The 25,727-nt window shown below is 32.8% G+C and overlaps 1 protein-coding gene across 1 annotated transcript; it reads left to right on the top strand.

Moving 5' to 3' along the window:
• Positions 1-687: 687 nt before the first annotated feature.
• On the top strand, positions 688-12,239 carry LOC106778755 (protein SDA1 homolog). Its single transcript, XM_014666741.2, has 16 exons — positions 688-761; positions 1,068-1,725; positions 1,805-1,981; positions 2,130-2,254; positions 2,342-2,477; positions 9,089-9,238; positions 9,331-9,384; positions 9,522-9,617; positions 9,702-9,761; positions 9,918-9,992; positions 10,099-10,152; positions 10,379-10,480; positions 10,585-11,226; positions 11,302-11,418; positions 11,591-11,698; positions 11,919-12,239. The coding sequence occupies exons 2-16, from the start codon at positions 1,318-1,320 to the stop codon at positions 12,069-12,071; spliced, it is 2,457 nt and encodes an 818-aa protein (XP_014522227.1). The 5' UTR covers positions 688-761; positions 1,068-1,317; the 3' UTR covers positions 12,072-12,239.
• The last annotated feature ends 13,488 nt before the right edge of the window (positions 12,240-25,727 follow it).

Consider the following 25,727-nt stretch of genomic DNA (forward strand, 5'->3'; position numbering starts at 1 on the left):
TAAGTTTTTTTTTATATAATTAATTTATTTATTTTGTTAGATTTATTTATCTAATATTATATTCAAAATATATTTAAATGTAATTTTGATTTAATATTTATAAAATAATTGTTTTTTATAATAAAAGAAAAACAAAAGAAGGATAGTACAATGAAAAAGAATGTGATTTCCGTCGTGTGGTGGTGTATGTTTATATAATGGGAACACTTTAAATGAAAGTTGGTGAAAACTAAAATTTCTTAATCACCAACTTTAATGTTAGCCGAGGGTAGATTGGGAATGTGGTGGGACAGGGAGGAGGTTCCAATTAAAATTGGCAAATGAAAGACTGGGCCGATGCTGTTATGGAATGGGGTGTTTCACCCTACACCTCAAAGTATTTCACACTGCACCTCCATACTTTAATTTAATACCTATATTACCCTTAATTAAAAAGGTTTTTAATTTTTTTTAGAACTTAAAAAAATCTTACTAAAAGATTCTTAAACAGTTTGATTCAGACTTTAGGTTTTTGTCATGTTCCAGTTCTCAAATCGCATTTCGTTCTCTTTCCACGTCAATTCGGAGGCACAAGTTTTAGGTCGGTCTTAGTATTTTATTTTTCTTTATATTTTTCTTCATCTTTCATCGGCACAATAAGAGTTTCGTCTTCCTCATTTTCTGATTTTACATTCTCCTTCTCTTTGCTCTCTTTCGCAGACAGAGGCACAACTTATTCTTCTTCGTGGAGTTTGTTTTTTTGGTGCATACAGGCAGACATGGTCAGTGTTCTTCGATTAGTCAGTCCATTGTCGCTTCCTTCCTCATGTTGTCCATTTTGTTTAAATTTTATGTCACTATTATATTTTTATTGTTAATAAGATTTTATTGTTTTAATTAGGTTGTTTATATTTTAAATGCGCAAAGTTGAGTTGAATTTATATTTTAATTAATTAATTAATTTTGGTTGTTTTCAATTATTTTATGTTTTTTTGTTTTATACTTTGTTCATTTTTATTTGAATTTAATTGTTTTATTTTAAATAATTAATTATTTATATTAAAATTTTAATTAATTATATTTAATAGTTGGCAGAAGCTGAATAAAGCTTGGCATTGGAGTTGGGCCGAAGCCCTTTTTGATGATTCACACAAAGCCCATTTTGATGATTCCCACAAAGCTTGGCAGTGTTCCTTTCTCCTTCTCTGTTAGTTAAGCCTCGGTTTTGATTTTGCTGCTGCATTTGGATCACCGGAGACAAGCGTTGCGGCTGACCATCGTTACCACCACTGCTGCATTTTGTTTCCCTTGGTGGTGGGAAACCCAAACAGAGTGAGTATGGGTCCCGACGGCATGGTAGCCGCGGCGGAAGCCCTAGCGGCGTCCGGTCGGAGCGCGGAGAAGCTGAGTCTTTCGTCACTGCAATCGAAAATGAAGTGCGACCCTGAAGGCTACGAATCGGAGCTACATCTTATCTATAACCAATTCAATTCCTCCCTCGAACTCTTTCAGAAACAAGCCGCTATGAGCTTCACCTCCGTCACCGGCATCAGCAGCGACCCCACTGTCGCCAAAGACCTCGGCGACAGGGCCATGTTCCTCTCCCACGTCACTCCTTTTTACCCAAAACACCTCACCGATTTCCCTCGCAAACTCGCCGACTTGCTTCGCTGCGCGGCGCGCACGTTGCCTTCTGGACTTCGCTGCCACCTCACTCATGCGCTCATCCTCCTTGCTAATAGAAAGGTTTAAATGAACTTGGTTCGTTTCAAGTTGGGTTCATGGAAGTTATGTCGTGGTTTGATGTGATGTTGCATTTGTGTAGGTTGTTGATGTTGGAGAAACGCTGTCATTGTTCATGGAACTTCAAATCTTAGGTGACAGGACGTTGAAGAAGCTGGCGTTTGATCATGTTGTTCATAGTATAAGGCGCATGAACCAAAAGCACAAGAACGAAGCCAAGAACCGTGCCCTTCAGAATGTCTTGTTTGGATTGCTTCAGGTTTTTTGATGAACTTTTTCTCGTCATTTGCCCTTTTGTTTGTTTGTTTTTTTTTTTTTTATTTACTGTAAGTAGTTTACAACACAAAATAAACTAATCCAAACACTCAAGTCTTCTAACTGGTCAGTGAATTTGTGTTTTGTAACAGAAAGAGGAGGAAGAGTCGGCCAAGAGGGCGCTTGTGACTCTATGTGAGCTTCACAGGAGAAAAGTGTGGTTTGATGAAAGAACAGCAAATGCAATTTGCACTGCTTCCTTCCATCCATCGTCGAGGTTTTTCTTTTATCTGTTTTTTTGTATGTTGTGTTACAGAATCGAAATTTTATCACACTAAGGATTATGCTTTTTTATCTCTTTCAGGATTATGATAGCAACTTTATCATTTCTGCTTAATTACGAGAAGATTCAAGATGATGATGATAGTGATGATTCAGGCAGTGACGATGAAACAAATGAATCTCCTCAAGTTGTTCTCAGCAGGGAGACCCTTTATAAGGTGATGTTTAATGATAACTGTCCTATTAACGTTAAATCTAGAGCTGTCAAATAAGCCGATATAATAGGACTTGGCCCTAGCCCATGTGAGTTGGGACTAAAAAAGTCCACAGCACCAAAAAAAGTTTTATTAAAAAAGTTCACAGGGTCAAATATCCGCAGAGGTCCTGTGGGTTAGGGCCAACCCATGGGCTTTTGTTTTTAGGATAAAAATTGTATAATAATAGAGTTATTATCTTAACATTTAATATAACTATATACTTAAAGTTTAAACCCGAAACAATATAATGAGCTGTTTCACATACTTGCTAATACTAAAAACATATTTAAGTATGTTAATTTCTTATACTAACAGATGATTATATCAATGCACTGTATGATAGACATACAAAGTTTAATCTGTACAAGTAATTTAAGAGTGTATTAATAGAAATAAGTAAAACGAAAATATGTTTGTACATATCTTTTTCAAACAGCTTCAAAATACTATGGTATATGGGCTACATAGATCAACGACACTAATTTCTTACAAAAAGTTTGCCCGACCAATGAATTACAAATCGAACTCATTGATCACTGATTAATATAGAATGAGAAGAAAATATTAGACAAAAAATTTACACTCTGCTTGGTAGCCAAAAAAGACAACAAAGATTGGCTGCTTCAGAATAAGGGGGGAGAATCAAGGCTATCTAGTGACAATCAAATTAATTACTTTGATCACATATTGCTGTGAAGGTCATGGTAGCAAAAGAGGTCATGGTTTCCGAAGAAGATGACTCATCTTGCTTCCCTTCAGCCAACATAAGTTTACCATTCTCTTCTGACTTGCCCTTTTGTTTCCATGCACTTTTGGCTTCAACAAATTCAAATATCATGCCTAGTTTTGTCACATTCTCCTCATTCACATCTTTTTCACCTAAAAGCATTTCAAGCACAATGAAGGTTGGGATAGGGTCGGAGCTGAGGAGAATCCTGCGTGCAAAGGAGAGCAATCTTACAAAATCTGATTGCCTCCTCAACATTGAAAGTCTCCATCTAGAAAAGCATCCACCAAATTTTTTGTCTCTCCAGCCTCATACAAATCCCAAGCCTGTAAAACACATTGACTTTTGAGTTTCCATCCACTTAACGATGATGAACATTAATATCCTATTAGTACCACTAAGCTCATATCCATTTTCAATTCAAATTCAAAGATATGTAGGAGAATGATCTATACGTTGTTTGATCCAAGCCCCTTTATCCATTTTGAGGAAATATGATTTCACTCCCTAACACACAAAGAAATTGATCCCAGGTTAAGTATGCCTTAGTTCTACAAATTTTACATTACTAGATCTCATTCTGTTATGATAGCTACATTGCAGCTATTGAAAATGTCTTATATTTCCAGCATAGTATACTGAAACTATAATCTATAGAGACAGAATCAACCATGTTACTTGAACAAATATAACTTGTGATAGGGACAAGAGGAGATGGTTAGTTTATGAGAGAGGGAAGAAGGATATGGGTAACTAACTGTAACAACTTAACTATTTTGGGCGAGAAAGGTTGTATAAATAGGGGCCAGTTAGATAGTAGAGGGGGAGATTGTTTTGTTAATTGACAGGTTCATACCTGAGAAGAGGGTTAAGCCTCTGTAGTCTTTTCTGTAGAAATACCATATTGTGAATAATATACCGATTTCCCTATCTCTGTGTGCCAATTGGAGAGGAAGAGAGCTCTCGAATTAGGTTCCCGATCTAGGAACCTATCAAATGGTCCGACCTGCCGGATCCCATTTGGAGAGGAGAAGAACTCGCGTCATGGAGGGAAGAATGCTGACTGTTGAGGGACAAATTGAAGCGGTGGAGGTTGCGCTAGTAGAAACGAAGGCTGAAACAGTATTATTGCGGCATAAAATCGGAACGTTGAGGCAGAACTGCAAGATGATGCGCCAAGACATTCAAGCGATCTTGACGATCTTGAAGGACCGCAAGATCGACAATGGAGGGAAGCGCTGGGACGATAGTGAATCGTCTGTAAATGATAATGCCGGAGGGTCAGGAAGCGAAGGGGGACAAACAGGAGCAGGGCATACTGGGGCGATGGTCAATTGGCGGAAGCGTGTGGAATTGCCCATGTTCGAGGGGGGAGAACCATGGAATTGGATTGGTCGGGCGGAAATTTTCTGCTAGGTACAGAAAGTGGAAGAAGAAGAGAAGATGCAACTAGCATTCATTAGCATGGAAGGGTATGCCGGAAGTTGGTTCCGATTTTGGCGGGAGAAAACCAAGAACTATTCTTGGGAAGGGTTGAAGAGAGCTCTGGGAATTCGATTTGGAGGAAGAAACTGGGGAACGGTTTATGAGAAATTATCGACGATCAAGCAGATAGGGGCGGTGGAGGACTATGTTAGGGATTTCGAGGTGCCAGTGGGTCAGAAGACTCAGATTCCGGAGGAGCAAATCCTGGGAGATTTTATGGCGGGACTCGGAGAAGAAATGAGCGTCCACGTGCAGCCGCATGACCCTCCAGACCTCATGACCGTGATGTGTGTCGCGAGGGAAGTTGAAAAGTTATGTACACCGATGAAGACTGAAGGAGGATCGGGTTTCAAAAATCAGAGCTCGTGGGGGCGATCGGCGGGAGTAATCACCCAAGTTGATCCACCAAGGGAAATGCAGAACCGAGGGGGGACCGTTGAGAGTGTTGGGTCTGTGAGGAGGGAACGACCCAAGGAGGAGGTGTCGCCAAAACCACCGGCGAAGGAAGAGATGGGGGCCCACGAAATCTACCGTATTCTGAATATTTGAAAAGAAGGGAGGAGGGCAAATGCTTCCGATGCGGTGGGCCTTTTATTCCGGGTCATCGGTGCCCAGAAGGAGGACTTTGCATGTTGATCATGGTGGATGAGGAGGAGGAAGAAGGCGGCGAAACAGAAACAACAGTGAATCTCACCGGAATGGAATTGTCGGCCTTGTCGGCAGGGGGCTTGACTACACCCAAGACGATGAAATTATGAGGATGCATTGGATAGAGAGAGGAACTGGTTTTAATTGATAGTGGCACGAGCCACAACTTCATTGATCGACGGTTGGTGGAGGAACTGAAGATGGCAGTGGCGGAGACCCAACCATACATGGTGAGCCTGGATGATGGCCAGAGGAGGAGAATTAGTGGGTGCTGTGAACAGGTAGAGTTGGAGCTGGGGAATGCTAAGCTCGTCGAACGTTTTTACCCGTTCGAACCTGGGGGAGTCGAGGTGATCCTAGGGGTCGAGTGGTTGGAGAAATTGGAGAAAGTTCTGGTGGATTGGAAACATCTAATGATTGAGTATAGACAAGGAGGAAGGGAGGTGACGGTGAAGGGGGACCCCACTTTAGAACGTAAAGTGGTGGGACCCAGGTCTTTGCTGAAGACTGACAGGATAGAGGCTTGGTTCATGGTTTGGGAGTTGGGCTCAATGGAGGCCCAAAATAAGGCACCAAGGGATTTGGGCCTCACCCAAGAACAAAAGGGAGAAATAGAGAACCTTCTGGGCAGATACAACGTGGTGTTTGCAGAACCCACGAAACTGCCACCTAGCCGAGGGATGGAGCACCACACACAGCTTAAAGAAGGGACTGATTCCGTCAACGTTCGACCATACAGATACCCACATGCTATGAAAGCTGAGATAGAGCAGCAGGTCGCCGAAATGCTCCGCATGGGGGTGATCCGACCAAGCCACAGCCCGTATTTGAGTTCGGTGATTATGGTGAAGAAGAAAGACGACAGCTGGCCAGTGAAAATACTGGGGAGGCGGCAGCGGTAGGAAGGAGATGAGAGTGTGCCACAGCTGCTAGTTGAGTGGCAAGAAGTGGGGCCGGAAGGGGCCACTTGGGAAGACGAGATAACCATCAGAGAACAGTACCCCGTTTTCAACCTTGGGGACAAGGTTGGTGTTCAAGGGGAGGGTATTGATAGGGATAAGAGGAGATGGTTAGTTTATGAGAGAGGGAAGAAGGATATGGGTAACTAACTGTAACAACTTAACTGTTTTGGGCGAGAAAGGTTGTATAAATAGGGGCCAGTTAGATAGCAGAGGGGGAAATTGTTTTGTTAACTGACAGGTTCATACCTGAGAAGAGGGTTAAGCCTCTGTATTCTTTTCTGTAGAAATACCATATTGTGAATAATATACCGATGTGTGCCAATTGGAGAGGAAGAGAGCTCTCGAATTAGGTTCCTGATCTAGGAACCTATCAACTTGTTTCCCCTAGATTACAGCAGCTCTTGTCCAAATTTCACCCATAAGTCCATCTTCTTAGTTGAAACTTTAATGTCAACATTGTAACCTTGTTTCTTAGTGTATATGAAATAGGTAACATGAGTTAAAAGGACTACCATAAGAATAGAGAATAGGAAATTGACTTTGGTATGAAAAAATTGTCTTTGGAGGGTTTCAACTATTTCCTAATCAATGTCTTGTATCTACCAACATTAAATAATTTTAAATTTACATAAAAACTTGTGTACACATAATATTTGTAAAAAGAAATGCAGTAAAACTGATGCAATCTAAAATGTTATGATTACATGATGTTATTCTGACAAAATCTAAGTACCCATCAAATCTAAAATTGGTGAACAGATGCTGTGCAAATTGGATTCCTGTTTGGGAAGAGGAAAGTTGCGCACATCAATAATATTTGGCAAACCTATACAATAATATGTGGCACATCAAGAAACCTTTACAATAATATTTGGCACTTCAAGAAACCTATACCCGTCACCTCCAAAAAAGTTATGCATTCATTCACTCCAGTTTTTATGTACACACAGGTTTTATCAAATAAAATTTAGAGATGTTGGTCGGTGTTTGCTGAAAAGAGAAACTTTATGCATATTTTAAAATCCTGAAGCTATGATATGATGGAAATGTTATCTGGTGAGAGGGAGTAGAAACCTTGATCGTGTTATGGTGTTAAATTATTGATAAAGATAAGTGAAAGTGGAGATATTATTAATATTATTATCGTTGTTACAAGTAAATGCTGTCAAGCTACCCTTCCATGTGGTTTGTCCTATTGCAACTTTTCTGATCGATCCATGTGACTCTATATAAGTTCCCTTATCTTTCACACCTTCACCCTTATTGGTTACATTTATGGTTCACACTAACAAAACACTAAATTGCATTGTTTTATTCATGTTGATAAAACATTGTAGAAAAAGACATGAAGTGTCTGTTTTTCTCTTATTATTATAATGACAGTGTTAATATGCGTAACCCCTTTTGCTTCACTTTTGGTCTTTTCAAAAGCACATTTAAAAGAAATGGATCTTCTCATCGAAACAACACTTTATTATAATGACAGTGTTAATATGTGTAACCCCATCATCCTCAATTTCCCATGCCATGGTTATATGAATGTGGTAACTGCTACGAGAGCTCACTTCCCAATCATAAAACTCTCATGTTCTGATTCACACACACACACCCTCTTCCAATGCACACATTTTCCTGTATTTCAAAATCCTCTTCTTCCCATTTTCACTTTTCTTGAGGACTTTTCAACCTCTATTTTGGATTATAATTTTTAAATCATCATTTTAGTTAATCAAATTAATCTACACACAATCATAAAAGAACATGAAAATTAACAAACAAATGTCAAACATGCAACATTAAGGTATTAAATAACACTGTTTTCCACTCTATCCATCAACTAGTGAAAGAACGTTGAAGGACGGAAGGGAGTTCGCAATAACCATGAATAGCGAATCAATTCTTTAGTTGTTAATACCCTAGAAAATGATGGAGGAAGTGAGCCCCGTGGCCTTGCGGAAGGGAAAGAACGAAGAAACCGAGTCGCGGAAGAAAAGAATCCACAAAAGATGTTGAGTGAAAAGAAGGAATTTCAGATTGAGGGCCAGCCCCACCCTATCCCAAACCCAACCCTCTTCCTAGGGGCTTTTGGGGGCTGGGGCTTCAGATAAGCCCCCCATTAAATGGGCCAAAGAAAGTGGGCTTAATTTTAAATGGGGCTAGGGCCAGCCCATGGGGTTGGGGTTCAAGTGACAGCTCTAGTTAAATTTGTGTTGCACTTTTAATCAGGGTATTTCATACACACACACACATTCATGGACCTCCCATCTTCGTATATAGCAAGAAAAGAAAGAGACGTTAAAATGGGAAATGATGTGGGATTAGTGGATAGAAGTCTGTTACTGGTGGAGTGAATTCTGTTATGTTGAAGCCTAATCATTGCTGAGGCTAGAGGAGAGGAATGGAAGATATGGATGGAAAAGTGATTGTGAGAGAGCAGGATTGGGGTGGAGGGGTCAATGGGTTAATTGTTGGTACACATTTCATCCTTTTTAATGATATCAATCTTAAAACATCCTTTATTAAACTGATTCTATTTTTATTGACTACTTTTTTTTTTCATGATATATCATCTTCCAATAATGGGAATTTGAAGAATGAAGTTATTTTCAAGGGACATTAGTGAAATTGAATAATGTTAGTTGACTATATTAATTAGTGTGTAATTGATTGTTTTTTCTTATATTTGAGTATGGAGGTGGTAAAATATGCTTAGTTGTCTATAATTATTGGTTATTCTTACAAATATTTAGGCAAGCCACCAAGGTACAGCAGCGAGCAAAAAGAAAAAGAAAGCAAAACTACAACGGGCCATACGCAGCATGAAAAAGCAGCAGCGCATGTCATCTGAAAGGACTAATAACAGTTATTATTCACCACTTAACCATCTTAAAGATGCTCAGGTTTGTAAAAATTTTATTTCAACATCCTATATACATTTTTGGCTCAAATTTTGTTTTATTATATCAACATCTTGATTACATATGATTTTCAGGGTTTTGCTGAGAAGCTGTTCTCACGTCTTAAGAATTGTAACGAGCGATTTGAGGTGCCTACTCTTATAAATCTTAAAAAACATTCCAATCGCCGTATTAAATTAAGATTAGCAGTTCCTTTCAAATCTTCTTGTGCTAATTTAGAAATACATATTGACTTGGTTCTTTAATTACCCTGCATAACTTATAGGTTAAGATGATGATCTTGAAATTGATTGCTCGAACAATTGGACTTCACCGGTTATTTGTGCTAGACTTCTATCCTTTTCTTCAGAAATATATTCAGGTATCATTTCATAAATTAGGTGAAATTTGGTATTCTGTTTGTTACTGAAGTGTGACAGTTGCGATGTATGCATCATGTAATCAGCCACATCAACGAGACATAACAAATTTGCTTGCAGCAGTTGTTCAGGCTTGCCATGACATGGTACTGTATAATTGTGATTTATTTTCAATCCATTTTATTTTTATAGGAATAGTTTTTTCTTTCAGAATTCGATTTTTTGTTAGCTTTTGTGTAATATTTTGTTCTCCTATGATTTTCTGTTTATCCTCTCTCATTCAAGGTGTTATATGGATTCAGGTCCCTCCTGATGCTGTTGAGCCCTTGTTCAAACAAATAGTAAATCAATTTGTACATGACCGATCGCGTCCAGAGGTGTTCTTTTCCATCTGATTAACATTTTATATATTGCTATATATTTTTATTTTGTTGCAGGGACACTCAATTTTGTTTTCTTGATGATTTTGGTTCATGTTTTTAGGCTATTACTGTTGGACTAAATGCAGTGAGGGAGATATGCATGCGCATGCCATTGGTAACTACTGCAATCTCATCATCCTTGGATATATGCATCTTACTGATTTCTTTTCCGCAAAATAAATTGACCCACCACTATGGCTGGTTAACTTGTAAATTCAAACTGCCACTAAAATGGTCTAGGGGTTTGTTTCCTACACTATTCCACCTTCAGGAGATCATCCTTGAGCACCTTGTTATGTTCCCTAACTATGCTATTCTGATATTTTTATTTTGGACTGTAGTTAATGAATGAAGACTTGTTACAAGACCTTGCACTATATAAGAAGTCCCGTGAGAAGGCAGTTTCAGTGGCAGCTCGGTCTCTTATTGGATTATTCAGAGAGGTAGTTAAGGCTCTGTTATGAGTAGGTGTCTCTTTGTGTGCTTAAGCCCAGAAGCACATTCATGTACATTATCCACAACTTTAACTAATATTGTTCATTTGCAGCTTTGCCCCTCACTGCTAGTTAAGAAGGACCGTGGACGGCCTATTGACCCAAAGGCAAGACCAAAGGCATATGGAGAAGTTACTGTTGCGACTGATGTTTCTGGTGTTGAGTTATTGCAGACTGTTGACATCGATGAGCAGGATGGTGATCATTCTGATGATTCTGCATGCAGTGATTCAGACAATGACCAGCAAAATGATCTGATGAGTATTAATGATGATGATGATGATGATGATGAGAGCCAGTTATGCAGTGATGACACTGAAAGTGATGATGATGAAGCCAAAGGTAACGATGCTATATCAGAAGATGAAGATGAGAGTTATGATTTTGAAGCTGGTGACAGTGATACTGATGAAGATGTTGACGATAAGGGGGATGGCAATGATGAAGAGGATGGTGATGAAGAAGATGATGAACAGGGTTATTTAAGTGAAGGCGGCAATGTGGAGACTAAAAGTAAATTGAAAGACTCAGCCAAAAAGAGGAAGTTTACTGATTTTGATGATCGAATTATTGCTGCTGATACAAGTCTTCGGGCTCTGAAGAAATTGGCGGGGGCAAAAGTGGGGGATGTCCTACCAGAATCTCAAGATGGAATTCTTTCTAATGAAGACTTCCAGAGAATAAAAAAATTAAAGGTTTCTTTGGCTTATTCACTAAGTTCAATTTTTAACGTATGTGGCTTTTGTTGAATTTATTTATGTAAATTGTAGGCAAAAAGAGAAGCAAAAAATGCATTGGCTCAGCAGGGGCTAGCGAAATCATCAGGAATTAAAGTTCCAAGTTCTGATCAACTAAGTCTAAAGCGAGTGGATGGTGCAATGTTGGAAGTAAGTGGCTTTAGTTGCTCGGTTGATTATCTCAATCTGCAATCCTTGCCTAAAGGATGAAAATACAAGCTTTGTTTAAATGAGATAGAGTTCTAGATTCGCTTTAAAAAAATATTTCGTCTTATACACGTCAATAATCAGGGCTATCTATTCATGTACCCCCATCTTGTAGGTTCATGTAAGGAAAAAGATGAGCAAAGAGGAAAGATTGGCATTGGTTAGAGCAGGGAGGGAGGAAAGAGGAAAATATCATGCTCGAACTGCTGTAAAACAGAATAAGGTATGTTAGTTTCTCTTCCTTGTTCTTTTTTTTTTTTTTTTTCTTTCATTACCTTGACCCAAGACACAGTCTAAGGGACTTGATTGGCCTAGGCAAAATGTTTTATTTTATAAGACTGTGAATTTGAATTTGAAAGTGTAAAGAACAACTAAATCATATAATGGCCGTGCTACTTGATTTGATTGGAAACCAATGGACATGTATTTTTTACTGTGAACAGACGGGTGGCCTAAGCAACCGACAAAAGGAGCACAAGAAGAAAATGCCCTTGGCTGCAAAGAGAGATAAGGTATCAAGAACCCGGATAGAGAAAAAGAAAAAAAATCAGCGATCTGGCAAACAGTTCCGTGGAAGGAAAGCATGGAAGCAATAGATATGGTGTCATACAATGAACTGAAATTTTGTTTTGTAATGAACCCGTTCGAGTCTATTTTATTTTATTTTTTGTTTTCCAACCTCATTTATTACCTTTTTTAGTATTAAAAAGACAGTATTTAAATAGTTGTCATTTATTTATCTGTTTCATTTGTGACTGGTTTGCTATATTGATAAAATTCTGAGCTTATATATTTTATATACAATAATTGGGCCCTTTAGAACAACCCCATAGCATTGTTTTATACTCAGGGACAATATTTCCATCAGAATTTTCATCAAGCACTTAATAACTTTTCTCAAACATGCCAAAGCGTTTGCTTAAGTGAAGTGGTTGGGATGTGAAGCATGTGGCATCTTGCACAATCACAATACAATAGTATAATTAAAATAAGAAATCCCTCCAATTTGAGGGGTAATAAATAGGTTCGTTGCTTACCCTTCTCATCCCTTTGTTTTTCAATCCAAATAATCTGTTACATTCCATTCTCTCCATTTCTCCTTTCATCAATCCAAAACGTAGCCTTCAACATTACCTCTATTTGGCTTTGCAACTATTAAGTTATAAAAAATTTCTGGAACTTTCTAAAGTAAAGACACTTAAGACTGATAATTGTTTATTCAAGCTTGTTATTTAAAAGAATATCAAACAAAAATATTTAACATGTTTAGGATTGAATTTTATTTTTTTTATCCATACACTAATATAATTATTGTCTCTTGCAATGTTTTGATAAAAATATGCCATTTGAGTTTTGCAAAGTGTATAATCTGTTTGCCACCTTTTGATTCACATCTTAAAACCATAATGATTAATTAATTAAATATTAACTGAGGTTATTGATTTCCCATTCAAGGTTGTTGAAATTGCTTTGCTACATGCCATAAGAGGACATTAATATCTCCAATGCCTGATTCATACAGTACTATTTCATGTTTTTGTATTTTGTGATACTCATTGTGCTTTTTCTGTGAACAGTTCCTTATGCACTCTAAATTTTGGGTTGCTTTTGTAACTCCTTTTTCTTCTTCTGCATCCCTATATTCTTCATGAAATTTCCCTATATCCAGCTCCTGCAACTTTTCTAGGGCCCCAGCCCCTGCACCTCTTAGTATCACCTTACGCCATATAACACTGCAAAGGACCACTCAAATACACATGGATATGCTAAATTTGTAGAACACCAAGGTCATTGAACACCCCTAAACACATATAGCATGTTATTAAAAAGTGTGTGCAACATTTTTGTTGTTTTAGTGTTTGAATAGCCTCGTTAATGAGAGACTTTAGGCTTCTTTGGTCAGTTTTAATCACAAATCTATGTCCTAATAGGTAATGTCTAAACTTAGCAACTACCTCTGTAATGACATAAAATTTTCTTGTATAAGTTTATTTTCTTTGTATTTGAGGGATAAGTTTCTTAGAGAAGAAGGCTATTGGTGTTGTTCTTGACTAAAAAACAACACTAATTCCTATACCAGAAACATCAATGTCTAGAGTAAACAATTTGGAGAAATCAAGTAGTGCCAGAACAGATGCTTTGGTAATTACAGCTTTTAGATTTTCAAACGTAGCAGTAGTCTTTTCAATCCAATGGAAGCTTTCTTTCTTCAATAGATTAGATAAAGGGGTTGCAATGGAAGCATAACTTTTGATAAATTTCCTAGTTCCTAGTTCAGAAGAAAAAAATAAGGTATAGGTGGACCCAACAAATTTTATCATTCTCGAAGCTTTGTGAATGAATTTAATTCAAACAACTTTTGGAATAGGTTTAATATAGGCTAAACAAATATGCATTATGGATTAATGCAAGTATGTGCCTTGTCAAAACCTTGTTTGAAAAAAAACCAATTTTTGGAAAAAGAATTCAAACTGAGAAAAAAAAATACATCATTTTATAATAATGAGCTATCAAATGCATAAACTATGGATGTGTGAACGTCCGAGTTAGCAATTTGCATTATGGATAAATGCATTTAAATAGTTTTCAGATGATTTTCCATCTAAGCTTATGTGTTATGGCCAAACAATATGAACGTATGTGTTATGATTAAACACTTTTAAAGTAGTTATTGAATATATTTTAATATGAGTTTGTATCACTTTTAGATGTTAAGCTTTAGATAGTATTCATATATATTTCAATTTAAGGGTTTTTTTTATATTTTTATGTATTAAGATATATTTTGATCCGGAGGCACTTTTAGATCTCTTTGTATTTGGATATATTTTAACTCGGAACACTTTTAAATGTCTCTGTAATTAGATATATTTAAATCCTATGCATTTTTAGATGTTTAGTACTTGAATATATTTCAATCTGAGACACTTTTAGACACTTTTGTATTCGAATATATTTCAACTCGGAGTGCTTTTAGATGCCTTTATGCTTGGATATATTTCAATCCTTTGCACTTTTCGATCCTCAATACTAGAATATATTTTAACCCTTGACACCTTTAGATGCATTTGTACTTGAATATTTCAACTCGGAACGCTTTTAGATGTCTTTGTGCTTAGATATATTTCAACCATGGGTGCTTTTAAATGTGTTTGTACTCAGGTATATTTCAATCATTTGTGCTTTTAGACACTCAGTACTCATATATATTTCAACTCAAACACTTTTAAACATCTTTGTACTCATATATATTTCAACCAGGAACGTTTTTATATGCCTTTATGAAGGCTTGTTATCTAACGTGTGTATTGTAGTGTCACATACCTCGTATATGAGGTTGAGATTAGCTCATAAGTTGTCATCATATGAACTTCATCAAAGTTGTCTTTTCCAGGAGGCTTCTCTGAGTTCATCAGGGATCGTGGCATGTACTTCATATATGAATTAGAAAGACGATTATTTTTTTGATGATTAAGGAGTGCAATGGTATTCCCATAATATACACAGAATCTCATCAGCCTAGTGTAACACCCTTTCAGGATGCTACTAAAAACTTAGAAATTTTTCACACATATTCTAAATGTATTTATCTTGCATCATAAAATAAAATTAAAACGCTAATTTATTTCATCAAATAAATGTTTCACTCACAAAAATTTATTTCAAATAATAAGAAAACATTTAAAAATAGTCAATAATTAAAGTGTATCCAAAATACATCCGAAATAAAAGAAAATGCATTCCTAAGGCAATCCCTAAGCTTTTTATTGTTGTACATCCAAACCATCGTCTGCAACATTATGTACTCACATATAGTAGAAGTTATATGATCATCACAGGTAAAAACCACAACCACAAACGTGCAAAAGTGAGCTAACTTAAAAGAAAACATAATAATTAAACTCACATATACATAATAATATTTCATAACACACTTCATTCAATCTATTGTTAATTCATACAATAGAACATAATCAAATAACAATTATTATTGTATCATCCAACAACAATGAATCTACGTGTAGACATGACCTAATAGATTCAATCATCAACATAACTCTCCCACATAACTGACTAATCCAAAATCAACTCATCTTTAGAGTTAAAATCACTCTTCCTTCTTACTCCCTAAGAGTCTCCAGATAGAGCATATTGTTAAGACAATACATTTATAAGACTAAATTGTACGTATAAACACTCACATAAGTTTTGAAGTTTAACAAACAACACTAAACGAAATGAGCATATGGCAATGTTATCATTAGAATAACAAATAGTTGATATAAGTGATGCATGAAAATACTTTGAGAAAACCAAATAACTTAGGCAAAGTCTTAGAAAAACACCTAGGTATGAACAAGACGCACCACTAAACGTTTTCCAAATTAATGTGTCAATGAGAGTCTTGTTGAATGCAAGTGTTATACATCATTAGACGATAATCGAACAAACTCTCAATATGTCTTAGTAGGTAAAAGTATCAAGACAATGTTTTTGGAAAGCATGTTGAAAGTCTCAAAGTGACATTTCAAAAGCTTGTGATATAAAACATCTTACCAACGCATGTGTTGAATAGAACAAAGAAAAATCTTAAAGCATTTAAATAGGCTACAATGTACTTGGTATCTTAGTGTGAAACTCAAATGATAAAATCCTACTTGAATGGTAGAAAAACAAAAAACACTTTATTGTTCTAAATAGACAATAAATGTCATTAAATGCTCAACATTTAAAAATAACAAACCTGATAAGAGAAAAGACATATTTGTTGCATGCATATATACTCTACTTTGTGTAGATTACCTATTACACGCATCCACTTACTCCATCATATATAAACCACGAGTGGGTTAAACTTAGCTAGACAACATATAGGGAAGATATTTGGATTGTCTAGGGATACCAGAGTGGTGAAGAATATTGCGCAACTAGGAATGAGTGAAACTCAACTAGACAAGTGTATCTAGAGGATACCAAGAGTGTCTAGGGATACAAGGGGATGGTGAGGATACTTAGTTGTAATCTTATTGAAGATTATAGTGGAGCCATTTAAGGTGTTAGAAGAGACTGAACGTAGCTCGATGGAGCGAAGTAGTATAAAACAATTGTGTGTTTATTGCTCTATTATGTTTAAACACTCCTTTTATAAATCCTACAATTGCACCTTATTTTAATTTATATTAAAGCTTCTACTACTAAACGACTCTTTATTAAAAAGCAAGCTTTATCAAATGCTACAAGAAATCTTTTACAACAATTGAAAGACACTTACTAGAAAGAATTATTTGCTTAAACTAATATCTGAAGTCGAGTGTTTAACAACTTACGTAAAATCATTTAATCCTCGACAAAAGTGTTATATTATATCATTTGCGAAAAAGTTTTCCAGTAACATTATTCACCCCCCCCCCCACCTTCTAGTGTTTTTCCAAGTACTTAACATACTTCCCCTTCTCCTCCTTGAGCCTTAGGGGCGAAGTACACATGTGTCACTTCTCGCTACTCTCCCATAGAGTTTTCTTGGTGAAGTTCACTTTCGGTACAACTATATCGAGTCCACCACTCCTTATTACTCTACCAAAGACCACAATTGGAGTCCTTAGGGTCAGCTCCCAGAGCCCCCTCATCTTTGGCCAAGACGCATCACTCCTCGTTGCTCTCCTAGAGACCACAAGTGGAGTCCTCAGGGTTAGTTCCCAAAGCCCCCTTAAGGTCAACTCCTAGAGCCCCCTCACCTTTAGTTGAAAAGTACCACCCCTCGCTACTCTCCTAAAGACCATAATTTGAGTCTTCAAGGTCGGCTTCCACAGCCCCTTTACCTCTGGCCGAGATGTATCACTCCTTACTACTCTCCAAGAGACCACAACTGAAGTCCTCAAGGTTAGCTCCCAAAGCCCCTCAAAGCAGCTCCTATAGCTCTCTAACCTCTGGCCGAGATGCATGCTTCTCATTCATTCTCAATAACACATACTTTATTTCATATTTTGAAATAACCACATAACTTCACATCATTACTACATGCAAGGCGACACACAATACCCTTAACTTAACACACAGTTGTGTTAACAACATTATCATACAAATATAAATGAAACAAACATGTATGAAATATATATTTAATAACAAACATCTAAATATTATGCATTCGTCGAAACTTTATTTATCAAAACCATTTATTCTTACACGATAATTGAACCATACCACAATTAAAATACAAAATCAGAATTACTTTTAAAATAAACCATTTCAAAATTAAAAAGACCAAAAAACTATTATAACTTTATCCATTTAAAACATTAATGCATAAAAATAACTCTCAAATGTCCAAACCAATTTCAACTTTATTAAAAAAAAAATCACCTTCTGTTGTTAAAGTCAAATTGCAACGTTCATTTTAACGCCTCCAATTTTATCTTAGTCTTTGATAAAATAAAATAATATTATTTAATATTTCTAAATATATATATATATATATATATATATATATATATATATATATATATATATATATATATATATATATATATATATATATATATATATATATTCCAGCCAAACAAAAATAACCAACATCATTCTTGTCATTTGACACCATAGTTAATAACAAAATAAACCATACAAAAATAACGAATATCGTTCTTATCATTTGACATCATAACTAATAACAAAATAAACCATATAATCCCGCAACTACCATCCAGTTAATCCAGTAAAACACTCTTGTATAAACATTACTAATCCCTTAATTAATTGTCACCAACAATGCTCATTTTAAATTTCTATTTTTTTTTCAACACAATATAACTCAATGAACCCAATGTCTAGATGTCATCATGAAATATTAATTTCAAAACTCAAATAAAATAATAAAAAACGTCATTATTTATACCCAAAAATATATATTATACTAACCTCAAATTCTTAAATACATATATAATAAGAAAATAAAGTCACAACTTCCAAACTGATTAACTTTAAGAATACACGAATTTTATAATATCTATTTGAAAATAAAATACTAATTTACCACTACACATAAATTTTCATTTGTAATATACATTAAAACATTATCATGCTACATTGTATTATGTAAACTATATAATAAAAAAAATTCACATGCAGTATATTATCTAACCATATAATAAAATATTATACTCTACATTCATGTATAATAAACAAAAATATATACAAATTTTTCTCAAATTTTGTCATCATAATTACTTGTAAACATTAATTATTTTTATAATATTTTTAATAAAGCCACAAATGAACTAAAACTAACTATACAAAATCTATAATATTATTTAAATTGAACAAAACAGAAGAAAATAATTTCATAACAACGTGCAAATGTATGTATATTATTTATCTTTAATAAATAAATAGACACATAAATAAAAGAAATAACAACTGTATTTCCTTGTCCCATTTGAACACACACATAAAATAATATTACCCAACAAATGATAAGTTTTATCTAGCCAAAACATAGATATATAATTTAATCCAAATAAAACTAATAAAAAAATGTGTCACAAGAAAAAAAAAGTTAACTCACCTTACCCTTATTGAAAATACTTTTCTTCCTCCTAATATGATTGATCTCGTAACCAGTCCTACCATCTGAAATACCACGTCTCTTTATCTTAATTACCATTTTTATAGGATTTAATACTATTCTCCAAGTTTCTAAAATTAACTAAGAAAACAAATATAAATCAAAATATTATAAATAAAACTTGAAGCAAAAAACATAAGACTTCTAACCAAACAAGTTATCACAATATTTTAATATAATAATAATAATAATAGTAATAATAATAATAATAATAATAATTTTAATTGCAACTCAGGTCAAAATCTTTTTTAATTTAATTATCTTGGATGAAGTTCGGTCAAATTCAATTAAGTTGGTTCCAACCAAAATTTGATTGAATTTGGTCGAGTGTATCCTGACTGAAATTTGGTCGTGACAAAAATTCAATTGAGTTGACCACACCTTAAGTTCAAGGTCGAGACGAGTTGACCTGAGCTAAAGATTGAGAGAGTTGATCTGGATAAAAGGTCAAGATTGATGCAACTCAAGCCAAAGGTCGACATTGGCCAACTCGGACAGAAGGTGAATCCTAACTTATTTAACTAAAATTTAATAATATTATAAAAAATTAATATTTTTTCATGATAAAAAATTAAGAACTTTTTGACGTTGCGAGTGATTTGAATATGGGACGTTTTGGTTCTCTAGAATTTTTTGAAATTAGTTCAGGTGGGGCAGGAGGCTTAGGCCAAATTGGCAGCACTAGTGATCTTGCTACTTCAGAAGATATTGTGGTTTCCACAGAGAAATTGAGATACCTTAAAATAACTGGAGGTATCACTCTATGCTTTTGAATCACATACTCTATAGCTAATAAGCTGCAGTTTTATTATAGCTTGTTATTTAATTGATGTTACTCTATTTAGGTTTTGATACTGCTAAGTTCAATACACTGGTTCTGTATAAGCAAAATGGTTTTATCAAATGCAATCATCAATAAGAAAATATTTATGACCATTTATGAAAGGTATGCTAAAAGATAACCTAAGTTGTTTTGTAAGGTGACAGTAGTCACAAATTTTGTTGCAGAACCTTATGTGAAGGGTCTCCTAGTTTGTAATGTCAAATGATCACGTTGTATTTCACAAGTTGTTTTTGCATGTTTATGATGAATGCTTTAGGGTTTCTTTGATTCAAATATACGATACTGCATATCAACTTCACCAATTATCCTCAATGTAATCATGTATCTGGCAACATTTGCGTCACGATTTAAGGAAGATGAGTCTGAAATAGACATGATTTTTTTCATAAATTCGAAAGTCACTTATTAGTTTTTGAATGAGATTATATTTGTTACCAAAAATAAGTCATATTTGCTTAAGAATTGATATTTTATATAGTTTACGACAAATATTTGGTGATAATTAGTAAAGAGAAAACATATTGAACATTACAAAAATATTTCTAAATAATGATCAATTTTAGTAATCAAAATAATTAATCATTATAATCACTAATTTAGATATTAATTTATAAACTAAAAATTATTAATAACTAAAATAATTTTTATTAAGAATAAAAAATTATTAAATATCAAGATTTTGACTATGAAAGCAATTAGTTTTTAAATTGGTCTCAAATTTTTGGATTGTTAAAAAATTTGTGATAAATCGTTTTTCTCAAATTCTATCATTGACTATTTTATGACGAGATCTTTGCTTCTTTTTTATGACCATTCTTGTTGTCTAACGAGTTTGTTTTCACACTAAATTTGATTTTTCTTTATCATTGATTAATAGTTGATCAAACAAGATATATTTTGTTTAATAATTTATGTGATAGAGAATATCTAACACAAAATTGATAGATATCATATCCATAGGAATTGAATACGTGAATGAGGTTCTTTTCAAAAGTTGTTTACAAAAGTTATTTAAAATTAAATAATATTATTTAGCAGATGTTATTATAGTAGAAAACAATATATTATATTAAAGGTTTTAAGAAAACTATTTTTTTAATATAAGAAATTAATTAATAGAATATTTTTAACATTAATATTTAGTTAACGGTAAGATTTACAAAAGTAAGTAAAACAATTACTTTACCTACCTTAATATATAATACAGTATTTGTGTTATGTAGATGCTTAAACCTATATATAACATTTAATTACCATAAAATTAAAATAAATAACTCATTTAACTAACTATACATTATAGATGCTATTAGTAAGTTTAAAATAAGTCGCATATATACAGTTCAACCAAACTATGTTAAATTTTCTTTTTTTCGATTCACGAGATTATATGTTAAACTCCCTTCATTTTCAGCTGACATATAAATATGCAACTATTACTAATTAATTGCTGACCAAATGTTGTTTACTTTGCTTAATAATTGACGTGATGGATGATGTCATCTTTTTTTTTTTTACTTTGTAATAAAAAATAATAATATAGTAAATTAGTTAGTCCAAGCCTATATTTTAAACGATTATCAATTTAATTATTTATAAAAAAAAAATTAAAAAAAAAATGACCAAAGCTTCGTAATTTCATATGCCAAATGTAACGAAATAGAGTTGAACTTCTGAAAATATTACAACTAAAAAAAGGTTATTCGTGACTGTATTTAAAACTCGGGACTATATTTTAAGAGATTAAAAAGAAATAGAAAAATTAAAGTAAAAATAATTTTTTAACTGATTTAAAAAAAAATAACCTTTTGCTTTCCAAAAAAAAACATCATTTTCACTTATGGCAGCACCATTTTCTCGAGCATGCACATTACCATTTTCATCAAACTCAAGCAAAAGCATTAAAATGCTGTAATTTTGTTTTCAAATTTATTAAAATAACAAAATTTTAAATATGAGAATGTTGTACTAGTTTGATGTCAACTTGATACTATTTTAACTTATTTATGTAAAATCATGTTAAATTAATATCACTTCAATTAAAATTCAAATAAAATTACAATATAATAAAATCGTACCAAATTAACATAATTTTAATTAAAATAAAATAAAAAATTATAACAAATCAAAATCATATCAAATTGACATAATTTTAGTTTAAATCATAATACAGTAAAATTATATTAAACAAACAAAACTTTAATTTAAATTAAAAAAATAAAAATACAATACATTAAACATGACTTGTTATTTTTTTAATTTTTAAAAACAAATGTGATAAATTTGAAAAAAAAAATTACACCATCATATAAATTTGAAAAAAAAAAACATCAATTTAGTGTTTTTGTCCATCAAACTCATACCAAACATGAAAATATTATATTCTCGGTTCACATAAACATGAGATGATTGATATGTTTTTCGTTTTAAAGAACAAAATTGTACTTTATTGGTGTTTTAAAGTATATATGAATTTTAATTTTATATTTTATAAAGGATTGGAAAATATTATAGTGGAAATAGAGCTAACGACCTCCCTCTTCTTTTTTGTAAATCTTTCTCTCCTCAATGCAATTCTTTCACACTTCAATGTGATGTAGTCTTTAATTGGACTATTCAAGAACATTTTACATTAGTATAAAGATAAAATTGACATATACTTTTAAAGCATAAAATATTAACATTAAAATAATTTTTATCAATAATAATTTGAGAACAAAGAAGATATTTATCTTTAAAATTATTAATCTTAAAATTATAAAGCAAACACTAAAAGACATAATCTAGGGTTTATCAAAAAGTGTCATCAATAAACTAAGATACTTTTCTGCTGGCTAGATAGATTTGATGGAGTTTATCATCTACATGTTTTTAATTGCATTCTAGAGTTGAATTAAAAGGTAGTTTAATATAAAATGAAACGCCCAAAAAGTCAATACAAGGTTTCAATTGTCTCTATCAACTTTCAACTTTCAATAATATAAATTTTGTTTTTTATTTTTATTGTTAGGGAAGTGAAGGTAAATTGGTTCCTTTTTCTTTTTCTTTTTCTTAATTTCTTCCCCTTTTGTTGCTATATTTTAAATTACATTATACCACCAAGTTGAAAGTTATTCAATTTTAAAAGTATGAAGTTTATTGAATTCTAATTACATCCCATTGGTAGAAGTGAATAAGACAGAGTAATTGGGTTTTATATTAACTTTTCTCTTTCTTTTAATACTATTCAGGTAAATATAATAAGGTTTGCTAATATTAATATTAGATCCAACATTTATAAATTTCAAGCAAGTATGATAAATTAGTCGAAATTTGATATAATATTTCGATGCCCTATTTTTTAATTAAGAAAAAAAATCCCATCTAATTTGAGTGTTTGTAAAATTATATAAGATTATATAAATAAATAATTAGAATATCTTTTAGAAATATATAAAAAAAATTAAAAGTAAGGACAAATTTATAATAGGAGGAAAATGTTTGCTCAAATTATTATAAAAAATTGGTTTTTACTTTTAAACTAAAAAATAAAATAGTCTTTACACTTTATAAAAAGCATATAAAATATTATTTTCAACTAACAAAGGTATTTTTTCATGTAAGAAACGAAATTTTACACTAAACTATATAATATATCTGTTATAATTTATATTACTTTCAGAACACATGGAAAAGAAACACAACTTTTTATAATAATTTGAGAATATATTTAACTCTTTATAATAATTTAAAGGGTTAAATATGTTTATAGTTCCTGTATTTTTGGGCGATTTTGGTTTTAGTTCAATTTCAAACTAAAGTACAATTTAGTTCTTCAACTTTAGAAAACTCTAATTTTAGTAATTTTTACCAAATTTTTTTAACTTTATTTGTTGTTTCAAGCACGTTTCATTATAGCATTTAGATTGTTTACACTGTTAGACACATTTTTGGTTCAATGTTAACTGAGAAACGTGTTTGAAACAGCAAATAAAGTTAAAAAAATTTGGTAAAAAGGAATAAAACCAGAGTTTTCTAAAGTTGAAGGACTAAATTGTACCTTAGTTTGAAAATGGACTAAAATCAAAATCGTCCAAAAATATAGGGACTAAAAACATATTTAACCCTAATTTAAATAATTTTCAAAAGCACTCTTTTTTATTTTTATTAATGATAATCTCTTATATCTTTTTATACTTCATATTACTTGAAATAATTATAGTAATTAAAGGAAAATAAAATATTAGTTTTTTTTTTCTTCGTTGTCTTTCTAATTACCACCACAGTTTATTGCAACTTCAACATTATTGTTTTCGAAATTCGATTTATGATTTCTTGAAGCATTCAATTCCTAGACATTGTTACATCCTCATTTTTTTCTTTTAGTTTCTTCTCCCCGACATCCACCCTCATCATCATGGTCTCCAACATTTTTGCTGAGATCTACATCATCATAGTCATGTTTTCCTTACATTCTATCAAGTCACACTAGATAGAAACGAAAAAGTGAAACACGATATAAAGGTGAATACTCATTAACTCATTGCTTTAAGGTCTTGGTTTAAGAGTGATGTCAATTTCTTATGTGTTTGGATTCAAGTCTCATTAATATTGTGTCTTTCCAGTAAACCCCTTTCTTTAATAAACCTCACAAGTAGTATTAGAGTTTTATGCTCTGAGTGTCGGATGAAAGAAAAAAAGAGAAAGGGTGAAACAATGTGAATAAAACAATGAGTGCTTGAGTGTTTGAAAAACAAAGTGAGAGAAATGACAAAAGTTGTTAATGAAATGATTATGCCACAGTTGACAAAGAAAAACAATTATGATAATGTGTTCCTATGAAGGAGACCACGAAAAGGTAAATAATTTCAACATGGAGAACCACGCTTCTGGATTGTTCTCAAGTTCAGCCAGACTACTTAGTTTCCTTCATTTATAAGCACCAATTATCATAATTGGTCTTTTTCGTTAATTGTAGCACAATCATTTCGTTAACAACTTTTGTCATCTCTCTTACTTTTTTTTCAAAGACTCAAGAACTCATGATTTCACTCACACTGTTTCATTCTCTCTATTTTTTTCCTCTCTTTCAACACTCAAAACATAAAACTTAGATGCCATTTTGTTAAAAAAAGTGACACATACTTAAATAATTTGTAAGTATAATTTACTATGGTTATTTTCATTAGACTTTGGTAATTTTTAAATAAGTGCACATAGAATCTTGAACCAAATACAAAGAATAAAAACTAAAAACAAAATATCAACTGATTCAAAATAAAAAAACTATTCAATTTATTTATCTTATATCAACAAAATAAAATAATATTGCACTTAAATAATAGAAAATTAAAACTATCATCTCTACCTTATCTTTATTTTATCTTTATCTTATTTTTATAAAAATCAAACTATTATTATTGAATTCAAAATAATAAAATAAGACTCGTAAAAAATTACTAATAAACTTGTTAAATTTAAGTTATCTAACATATTGAAAGTAAAAATATTGAATAAAAGGAGTTTCTCCTCATTTTCCTTTTCTTTTTCTAGAAACTGAATCAAATAATATTTAAAAAAAAAAAAAACTTTCGTCCTTATCCTTCTAAAACTTAACCAACTGGAAAAAAAATAGGTTTAATCATTCACTTGGTCCCTATTTTCGCCTCAAATATCAATTTAGTCCCTTTCTTTCTGAAAATCTCAATTGGATCCCAATTTCATCAAAATTGGAACAATTGAGTCCTTTCCGTTAATTTGTCTATAACGGAGTTAGTGAGTTGTTGACGTGTAACAGTGTAATCAGATTGATGT

This window comes from Vigna radiata, unplaced genomic scaffold (assembly GCF_000741045.1).
Source record: "Vigna radiata var. radiata cultivar VC1973A unplaced genomic scaffold, Vradiata_ver6 scaffold_349, whole genome shotgun sequence".
NCBI classification, from domain to species: Eukaryota; Viridiplantae; Streptophyta; class Magnoliopsida; order Fabales; family Fabaceae; genus Vigna; species Vigna radiata.